General features: G+C 38.7%; 1 protein-coding gene across 1 annotated transcript in view; it reads right to left on the reverse strand.

The window, feature by feature from the left end:
• Positions 1 to 6,340: 6,340 nt before the first annotated feature.
• The window catches only part of SLC26A3 (solute carrier family 26 member 3), a 23,964-nt gene continuing 19,199 nt past the window's right edge, over positions 6,341 to 11,105 (reverse strand). The window contains 3 exon segments of the mRNA XM_040644398.1: positions 6,341 to 7,705; positions 9,431 to 9,485; positions 11,010 to 11,105. The exon segment at positions 11,010 to 11,105 is cut by the window's right edge and continues 6 nt beyond it. Coding sequence (XP_040500332.1) covers positions 7,512 to 7,705; positions 9,431 to 9,485; positions 11,010 to 11,105 — 345 coding nt within the window. The 3' untranslated portion in view covers positions 6,341 to 7,511.

Here is an 11,105-nt window from a genome sequence, read left to right on the forward strand (position 1 = left end):
TACTGGAAGAGTGTCCTGCCTCTTTCTGGTAAAGTCCTATAGTCCAATCTCATGAAAATTTTGAAAAAGTCCTATATTATAAGTACAGTTGACCCTGAACAACATGGGAATTAGGGGTGCCGACCCCCCTGCACAGTCAAGTATACGTATAACTGACTCCCCCCAAATTTTAATAATAGCCTGATAGTGTACACAATTGATTAATACATATTTAGCATATTATATGTATTATATGCTGTATTCTTACAATGAAGCTGGGGAAAAAATGTTGCTAAAGAAGTTGTAAAGAAGAGAAAATACAGTACTGTACTGTATAGTAAAAAAAATCCGTTTGTAAGTAAGTGGACTCACGCAATTCAGACCCCTGTTGTTGAAGGGTCAGCTGTACATGGAAAAAAGTCACAAGTACCTAGAACAAAAATATACTTTTCTATTTATTAGATTAGCCATCAAATATTGGTGTTAATTGAGGAGGTTGGACGCAATCATACTCAAACATACTATATTTTGACCAAAGTGGATTTATTTTTCTTCACTGGTTTGTAACTGTAATCTGTTAAATTTTGGCCTAGAAACTAAGTAGAATTTACTTATTACGATATATGCACAATCTAATAAAGCAATATTGGATATACTTTGCTTTAAAGGGGACAGAGAAGTAAGCCAGTGAAAATACTTGATATTAATAAAAACATTTGGATTTTCAAACAATTTTTGTTTTGATTCATGCCCCTTCAGTTCTCTGTTGTTGAGGGGAAAAGTGTTAAGGCAATTTTTTTAAAGACAATTCTTAAAGCGGTATTTTAGTATTAAAGTTTAATTTCCCCATCTCCCTGTCTTTAAGAATTATGAATTTTTAGGCATTACAGAATCCCAGAATTGAAATGAATACGTCACGGGTTTAGCTCTCACACATGGGCAGGACCATGTCTTGTTAAAAATGTAGTATTTTAAGATGTTAATCTGTCCTATGACTCAGAATATCCCATTTCTATTCTAAGTGGTTGAAGGCACCAATTTTTATAGTAGCATTAACCCTATTTCCTATTAATCTACCTTTAAAATTGCTCTCCTTTTGCCTGCCTTCAGATTGAAAAATTCTCCCTTTTAGTTTTACTCCTAAGCCTTACTTTCAAACCTTTAATTTTTTTTTTTTTAAGATTTTATTTATTTGACAGAGCGCACACAAGCAGGGGAAGCGGCACAGGGAGAAGGAGAAGCAGGCTCCCCACTGAGCAGGGAGCACGATGTGGGGCTCGATCCCAGGACCCTGGGATCATGACCTGAACCAAAGGCAGACACTTAACCCACCGAGCCACCCAGGTGCCCCTCAAACCTTTAATTTTTTGTTTTAAAAATTGGTACTTCCAGTTACATAATTATAAGTAATAAATCTTTTGTGGAAAATGTAACACAATGCTACAAATAAAGGTGTAGATCCCCTTGCAATGAACATTGGCCTTCCAGAGAGAAGTACTGTTACAATTTTGGTGTATATTATCTGTCTATAATCATTTTAGTTGCAGAGCTGACAACTAAATGGGCTTCATGCTCTGGTTTAGTATCTTAATCCGTGGTAAATGTAGGATTTCATGACTGATACTCAAGCATAGACTGAGCACCTCCCATGTGGGATAAAAACCATTCATTCATTCATTCATTCATTCATTCATTCATTCAGGGTTGTACTTGACAGTATTCTAAGCACTGGGGTTGCACAAGTCTTTAGACATAGATGATCGACAAATTTCATTAAATTACCTAACGTGTTAGAAGTGTGATCAAATTCTATGGGATAAAGGAAAAGTAAGGATAATCAGGTGGTGGGAGGCTTGCAGTTTTAAGCAGTGTGGTCTGGGTAGAAATCACTGAATAGAATACATCTGAGCAACAATTTGAAGTAAGATTACTTAAAAAAATCTTTCAAACGGGGCGCCTGGCTGGCTCAGTGCGTAGAGCGTGCGACTCCTGATCTCGGTGTTGTTAAGCTGGAGCCCCACATTGGGTGTAGAGATTACTTAAAAACATAAAAATCTTTGAAGTAGGTGACAGCCATGTAGATACCGTGCAGCAGAACTTTCTAAGGAGACACAGTCTGTAAAGGTCAAAGTGGGGGCTGCACCTGGCATATTTGGGGAACAGCAAGGAGATTGGATTGGAATGAGTGAGATGAGCAGCAGGAGGAGGTCAGAGAGGTGATAACAGAGGGAATGGGGAAATCACGGGTTTTCTGGGCCATCATAGACTTTGACCTTACTCTGGCCTGGGAAGCCATCGTGGCGTTCTGAGGAATAGAATGGTATGGCTCTTTTTGGAAAGATTACTCTGGCTGTGTGTTTGGAAAAGATGAGGAAGGTAAAAAGAGACAGGAAGTTTTAATAAGTTACACAGGAGATGATGGTGGTACTTGTCGAAGGATGAATATATAAAATACATTATGTATAAAAATAATAAATTTATGTGCATAAATTAAGCAGTACATGTGAGATATGGGTATATAATGGTGAATGAAATGGATATGGTCACTGCCCTCTAGGAGCTTACAAGCTAACTCGTCTAGAAATTTTTCTTGGTAGTCATTCGTAAATTTTCCTCAAAAAATTTCCTATATTCTTTTTTAAAGGATAGTAGCCAGGAAAAAATGGAATTATCTTTAAAAATGTATCATGAAAATACACATACGCCTACAGCCATAATGAGAGAGAAATGTTAAGTTTATTAGATTCTGGACATTTTTATTATGTTTCCTAATAGCTTTTCTGGGTACATTTTCTGTTTGTAGAGATCCAGATATATCTTCTTACATCTCTGGATGATTTCGTGGGTGTTCAGAATGGTCCGGTAGATATCCACCTTGATTCAGGGGACCAGTTGGAATAGGGTCCCCTACTCCTCCACCATCTTCCTCTGGGGACATTTTCATTATACAATGCTATGTTAGCGCCTTTGGAAGCAATCTGTAGAATGCATCTATATTGTTCCTGAGTGTAGCCTGCCTTGTGCTAGATCAGTTTTTAGACAGACGTTAATTTCTTTTGGGAGATAATATTTCCTAATGATGAAGAGCCTGGCTCTGGAGTTGGACTGTCTAGGCTGAATTCTGACTCAACTACCTGCAACTACATAACAGACTAATTACTTACCCTCTTTGAGCCTTGGTTTATTTTGCTTTTCTAAAAAATTGGGACAAACATAGTACCTACCTTATGGGGTCTGTTTTGAGAATTAAATGATTGATTCTAGGTATATCTTAAAGGTAGAATCAATAGAAATTCCCGACAGATTTTTCAACCTGAGCAGCTGGAGGGATGGAGTCGGCATTAGCTGGGGTGGTAAAAAATGCTGGTAGAACAGATTGGGGGGAGAAGGTCAGTAATCAATGTCCAGATGAAGATGGCAGAAAAACGGATTTAAGATTCCTATGGTCTGTTTTTGTTTGTGCCATGTATGGTCAAGCTTGCATTTAGAATATTTAATTGAAATTTCTAAGTGGTAGGCTGCTGTGTTTAGACAAGAATGTGTATCAAATACTTAAATAATTATTAGAAAAATTTTAAGAATAAACTGCTCAGCATATATTAGCTTCAACCTTTCTTAATTTCAGTAATGTATCTGTCTCTTCACAAGTTGTCCTGTCTCCCAGTTGCATCACTGGGTATCCTCTCTCCTTCAGTCTTTCTCTGACTTATGTTAAGTTTTCTTTTTGTCTTCCAACATGATCTTTGGCCTTTTCCTAACTCAGGGATCAGATTTTTGTACCAGTTTCCAAATTTGCTCTGAGGCAGGCAAGGAGAGGCCCACCCCCATGTATTCCCATTACCCAAAGCATATCCACCTTAGAGGCCTAGGAGAAAAAACATTTAAGGGTGAGGATAAGTGTTAAGGTTGAATAGATTGAAATGGGGCCACAGTGCTTGGAGTGCTCCATGTTACTTTGATGAGCAAGAAGGGTGTAAAGAGCACCTTTAGTTGGGATGATGCAGACATCAGCCATAATCCTACATCAGGCTTTTGCTCCACTCCCAAGTCAAATGATCGGTGAAACAGGCTTATGTTTTTAATTTCCACTCCTTGACCTCTACAGAAAAAGTGCTCTTAACCTGACATTCATGGAGTAGCCTTACATAAATGCATTGTATATAAATCCTACATAAAATGTGTGTGTGTGTGAGGTATCTGTGACTCAAAGATTTAAGAGCTGTTGCCTCAAAGACTGCTTGTATTCTGGTTTTTAAGAGTAGCTATGCAAATAAACCTTTGCTTTACCTTCCTGTAATTGATTTTAAGACTGACGGGCTCAGTAAAGACACTAATAAAGGATAGAAGGGTACTTTGAACAGTGAACCTTTAGAGGTGAGATCTAAAACAATTGGGACTTTTCCTTGATGAAATTATTTTTTACAAAGGTACAAAATTACCTATTACATAAAATAAATACAAATTTGCACCAAGAACAATGCCAGCAAAAAAAGAGAAGCATGTGTGCTGCATCTCATTCTCCAGCTAAATTGAGCTCTAGAGTTTTGTTCTGCCCTGTGAGTTACAAATATTCACCAGCAGTGAAGAAAGAGTCAGACTTTGTCCTACTATCTTTTCTCTCCTCTAAGGCCAGGAAGAGCTGGTTACCCATCATGTTTTCTCTTTGCTTTTCACCTTCTTGCTTTTTCATTTTATATCTTCATTAGCTTATACAATTCTCATACTATGAGGTGGAAAAAAGGACTTGCCTTAAAAGCTAATTATACTTACAGATATGGCATTAGAAGGATTGTGTCTAGATCTGGGTAAGAGGTCATTGGGTGCGTTAAAAGGCTATAATGATAATCATAAACTCCGGGCAAAGTTAAGTGTCATTGCAGGGGTTTCAGATGATTCTCATGTGTCAGGTTTCCAGCCAGACCATTACAGAGGGGACCCACAGCAGGTGTATTTCAGAAAACTAGCAAGAAATTTAACAAAACAAAACATATCCACTGTACAATGGAATTTTTTTTAAAGGGAAATATATCTATATGAACTGTTTAAATTACAAGATTCCAAGCAGTGGTGTAAATACACTGCACAACCTATGCAGGAAGGTCGTGGCTTGGATGGGAATCTGTCAGTGCTATAAAAATACGTATAAACAAAACATTTTCTTCCTTTGATAAATCTACAAGATACAAAATTAAGAGTATTTACATAATTTTATACTAGACATGTGAAAAATATACCATGCTAGAACAATCTCGTTCCAAAGTTTGAAACATAATTCTGTCAAGTAAAATTATTCTTCATACAATGTATGAACTTATCAATAAGTTCCTGGGTATAAAGTTCTTCTTTATATGACAGGTGAGGATCCGTCTGAATTCTATTTTGATTAGAATTTTGTTTCAACTGGCACCTGGAAGAAGATAGAAAGTTTTTGTCTTACAAGATTTGTTAAGTACTGCCCCTTTCAGTAATCGTATTTTGTAACTTAAAAAGAGCAAATGTGGTCCCTCTTGTTAAAATTAAGACGTAGGATTTACCAGAGTCATCCACAAATTTTTCGTCTTGAATTTTAATGACCTTCCCCTGCTACTTGGAGAGCATAGACCCACGTGATACCATGTTATGATGTAAGTGTACCGTTCAAAGGCCTAATTTAACTTAATCAAAATAACAATACAATGGTTGTAGCGATACACCCCTTCACAACTGTGTCGGAGGCCACACAAGCTCCAAGGGGTTCTGTGTGCTGGTCAGGCACATTCAGCTTTTATGTGAATCACCACTGGTGGCCTGATTTGTCTTCCTCTAAGTAATGTAGTACAGAGCTGGTGTTAAATTTTTGTTGTTCGGTTTTTTGTTTTAATATGGAGAAAGAGGTACAGGATGGTCCTGACAACATTCTGTTAAATGGTAGGTTCTGAAGCTTTGACTTGACACACTAGGTTTAAGTTCTGTTTCTACACTTTATCCTTTCCAGCTTGGTGACTGTTCTGAATCCAGCGGTTGTGGAGAGGATTTCTAGTAAGGCTCTCCTTAGAGGGGGCTCAGGCAAGGTGCCACATGTGGGTTTCTCTACAATCCAGCCCTGGGAAACACGGCTGCTTGAAAACAGGACTGGTGCTTTCTGAGAATGTCCTCTCACTCAGGCCTATCTAACTTCTGGAATGGCTTTTTCATGGAACTTTTCCAATTTGGCATAACTTTTAATAATAGTCTAAGATTATCTTATGCTATATACTTTGTCATTTCTTTTTTTTTTTTTTTTTAAAGATTTTATTTATTTATTCGACAGAGATAGAGACAGCCAGCGAGAGAGGGAACACAAGCAGGGGGAGTGGGAGAGGAAGAAGCAGGCTCATAGCGGAGGAGCCTGATGTGGGGCTCGATCCCACAACGCCGGGATCACGCCCTGAGCCGAAGGCAGACGCTCAACCGCTGTGCCACCCAGGCGCCCCTATACTTTGTCATTTCTAATTTAAATTCCTTTTTTCGTTTCATTTTAAGCCTTTCTTCAAATAAGAGAAATACCATCAGCCACCTCCATACCTGAAGGCAATCATTAGATTCTCAGGATCCCTGATTCCATTAGTCTTTCACCAAAGGATAGAGCCAGTATAGCATAGGGAATTGAGCCCAGGGCTTGGCATCAGACAGATCTTGCTTCAAATCCTGTTGCTGTCACTTTGGTGTGTGACCTTAAGCAAATTAGTTAAGCTCTCTGAGCCCTTCCTAATTTCCTCATTTATGAAATGAAGATACCTTCTTTGCATATTGTTGGAAGGATGAGATAAGGAGTGTAATACACCTACCATGTACCTGACCTATAGCAGATACCCCGTTTGATTTGTGATTCTGCTTTTCCCAAACTGGAGACATTCCCTTAAAGGACTGAATATTCTAGAAATGAATGTTCTAAAGTGAAATACAACTATCTAGTTAAATGAACTTGGCGAATCTTTCTGGTAAGGAAGGAGAGGGCTGGGCTAGGCTCTGTGCTGGGGACTTTCCCATGTACCTGGGAAGCAGAAAGTGTGCATTAGCTTCTCAGCGCCATCACTCATTCATCTGGAAGTGGAAACAGCCATACCTTCTCCGCCTCATGGATTATTTAGAATAAGATCTTGGTTGTAAATACTTCGAAAACGTAAAAAGATCTCTATATGCTCAATATTGCATTAATAGAGACCTAGTATCTCCATTTTCTGTCCTTTTTTTGTTCTGGTCTGAGTTTATTTTCCCCCAAAGTCCCTATGAAAATTAGCATTGCTTTCATTTTCTAGGGAAGAGGCCCAGAGGCTCAAACAAGGGCTGGACTTTCTGCAGCATGCTGGAAGAGGCCTCAGTGCTTTTCAGTTTTTTGCTGTGATATCAAGATAAAGCTAAACTTGTTGAAGAATCTTACCTGACATTCCCGATTACGTAACCCTCCATTTGTATTTATGGTAAAATCAAACTTCTTTTCTTTTTCCTGAGAAAACCAGAATGGAATCATGGATTAGGAACATTTTTTTTTAATGTTGAAAAAGAAAGGGGAATTAAGCATAGATGGTTTCTATATAAATGTGAAAGTCACAAAGAGCTGGTACCTGAGTGGGATTAAGCTTTGAAGCATTGTAGTCCTTCTTCATCAAAATGTGCAAGACAGCGTCATGGATTGTTAAGAAAAAGATTGAGTCCTTGACTTCATCATCAAAAAACTCACACTGTGCAAGCTTCTCAATGAAATCATCTGAAGAAAGGGAAAGAAAGAATAACAGGAAGAAGTAATTGTTTGGCCACAGGTTTCTTCTTGAGACTGGAGATTTGAATTTCCATTTGCAAATGTGCAGTTCATTGATGTTTGGTGAGGTATTCGGGGATCGCAGTGGTATGATACCAGTGTACCATTAGTACGGTGTTTTCTGGAACAAAAGGATACCTTTCTAATAAAAAAATACATTTACTGTCCTAATGTAAAAAGAAAGAAGGAAAAGATTCAAACAAGGAAAACTTTTAGTACTTCTCAGAAGAAAATCAGTCCATTTTCCTTTAGGCAAGAGCCTAGTGAGTTAATCTCCCTGGCTAATGATTAGAGCAGCAAGTGTGGCTTATACAAAATTGGGATTCTGCCAAAATGGGACATATGCTCATAGACCAGTGATATGCTCTGGTTCTGGATTGCTGGACCTATTATTTATCAGTTACTTACTGTAGTCCATTTTCCTAAAGCTGCCATGTTCCTTCAGAAAGCATTTTCCTTGGCACCCCGCATTACCCCTCCAGTTATCTTTGCAGAACCCCCTTCTTGTAGGCACTACCCAGCACTTGCTTGTGCAGATCACTCAACCAAATATTACCTCGTGGGGACTGTGTGCAGAACCCTGGCTGAGTAATATGAAGGATCAAGAGAGAAATTAGACATATGAGACTCACCCTCAAGGAAAATAGAACATGTATATATACGTACAGTAATGAAAAGAAAAGTGCCCTAGAAGAACAAAGGCAGGAAGCAATCCAATTTTTTTTCTTTAATGTGTTCTTAGCTCTTAAAATAATGGCCAGCACATAGTAGGTCCTCACATTTTTGTTGAACGAGTAAGAGAGATACAGATCATGTGCTATGGAAATTCAGAGAAAGGAAAGATGGTTTCCTCTTGATAGGTGTTTGGGAAAACCTGGCCGAGCAGATATCATATTAAAAGAACGCCCAGGGTTTGGAGAAAGATGTAGGCAGAGAAGGTACAAAAGCATGGAGGTGGAAGACACACACCCTGGTCACAGGCAAGCTTTCAGCACTGGCCAGACTTGGTTGTGAAGGAGGGAGGAGGAGAGAGGAGCGCATGGTGGTCATCAGAACCTGGGATGGAGGTGGGTGATGAGTGATGGGACGGAAGGTGATGATCTTAGTTAAGGACTAAGAGAGGGATGCCAGGCAGCAGAGGAAGCAGGATGGGACACTTTCAAAAAGATCTGGGATGATGGGGAAGGAGTACAATTGTTTAGTGGATTAAAGGGTTGCTGAGATCAACAGAATATTTTTAATTGTAGGGAAGCCTCAAAACTAGAATACGTCTATAGATTTTACAGAGAGGAGCTAATAGAGTGGAAAGACGAAAGATGCCAATTTCATGCCTCCCTCAGGAACTGTGCACCTGTCCCCTGTCCCTAAAATGCTTTCTCCTAAGATACTGTAATATGGGCTGAGGAATCGAGGAAGGTGAGGAAGAGAGAAAACAAGCCTACCTTTTCAGGAAGATTAGAGTTAAAAATGGTTGCATATTCACTATTTTGCTGCCTATTAAAATAGGTTCAAATTGTGAATTTAATTACATATCAATACAACTAAAATATAAAGATGCTATTGGTTTGTCTACCTTCTCGGTGATCATAAACAAGACCTAGACTTTGGAGAGACCATCTACGTTGAGAGTCGGCCATGAGCCTGAGTGAGTGTCAGAACATAAAAACAACTTACCATCACTTCCAGCGATATACACGTCTACGTTGATCCTGATGAATTCTTTCAGAATCTGTTAAAAAGAAAGTAGATCTTCCTTAGGGAACAGTTTTACTTGTCAGAAACATAAAGAAAATGATCATAATTATGCCTTATGGGTGATGTGTTGCTTAAAGAACCTTTTACATTTTGAGAAGAGATAACAGTGCAAAGAGACACTAAAGTTAACAACAAGGCTCTGCGACAGAAGGAAATACATCCAAAGTGGAGAACTCTCCTCTTCAGAAAGAAGTTAGACGTTTTCATTCTTGCGGGAAGTATGACGGGGAAATCTTCTGTTTCCACTCTCACGATGGGCTCTGATTGAGTTTGAAAACCATTTCCTTTATGGGATGACCTTGACCAGAGCTTTCTAGCTACACAGAAGTAGAAAAAACCAAAACCCTATGCCTTATAAATTGTTCATTATTCCTGTCCACAGTGACTGGATGTAGTAACGCCAATGAATCTTGATTTGTTTTCCAGGTCCTAGGCTAAGAATAAATACCACTAGTCATATAGTGAGGTCATGGAAGGTAAGAAGAGTAGCTTATACTATTGATTATTTTAGATGATCATTACACTCATTGTCATCATCAATAAACACCGAACCTCTACAAGGCACTGAACCAAGAATAAGGGCTTTAAAGAAACATAAGGCAGAGTCCCTGTCCTTTGGGCTATACTGCTGGGACCAAAACCAAATTGTGTGTGTGTGTGTGTGTGTGTGTGTGTGTGTGTTTCTCCAGAGCTAAAACAAATGCAAAAACAGAGAAAGAAAAGAAAAAGCAAGTAGTTTTGAGAGTTCTGTGATGTTAAGCTTTTTAAAAGTCTGAAGGAAATGAAATTGATTCAATTTTCTAATTTTGTATCCAGTTCACCCATATTTAATAGATCTTATCTTAGCTCAGTTCTTATGTAGGCAGGTTTCTGTGAAAACCCAAGAAAAAGGGGTAAATGTGGAATTTCTTGAATTTTCTTTATGTCTCTTTCTGCATCTCTGTTGGAAACAGATTTATTTTAGAAATGCTGACAGAACCATAGAAGGAAAACAGAGTACAACCTAAAGGTTTTAGTCCCATTTTTAAATCACATTTGCCATTGATTCTTTGACAGGTTTTATACAGCCAAATGAAATTTCATCAGTTTATAATGGATAAAGACAAAACAAAAGGATCTACTATTCTACTTTTGTCCAAGACCTTCCCAGATATTCTGTATTTCAGAACAGTTTGGATACCATGCCCACAAGGATCCGAAGGCCCCGCAGAACTGGAATGTGGTGGGAGTGTGGGCGTAGTTGCGTAGTGGCAGGTTTGGCATACATGAGAAATATGGGTGTGGTGTCTTCAAAATTATATGCCAGCCTCCTGGGAAATGCTCTTTCAAAGAGCTCACTGAACACACCCCACCCCACTCCCACTCTGCGTGGAACATCCTAAGATTATGATTTACTTCTACTTAAGTGTGTATGATCTCAGGGAGCATATTTTCGCACATATAACTTTTTACCCTTGGCCCCTGATTGACTGTTTTCATGAAGAAAAAAAGTAATTACCGTTTTGAGCCCCCTCATTGAAGAAATGTCAAGAAATGACACTGCTGAGAAGTCAAGAATAAGGCTATGCAGGCTGATTTTAGGGACACTAATGTT

Source organism: Ursus maritimus, unplaced genomic scaffold (genome assembly GCF_017311325.1).
Source record: "Ursus maritimus isolate PB19 unplaced genomic scaffold, ASM1731132v1 scaffold_3, whole genome shotgun sequence".
Taxonomy (NCBI): Eukaryota; Metazoa; Chordata; class Mammalia; order Carnivora; family Ursidae; genus Ursus; species Ursus maritimus.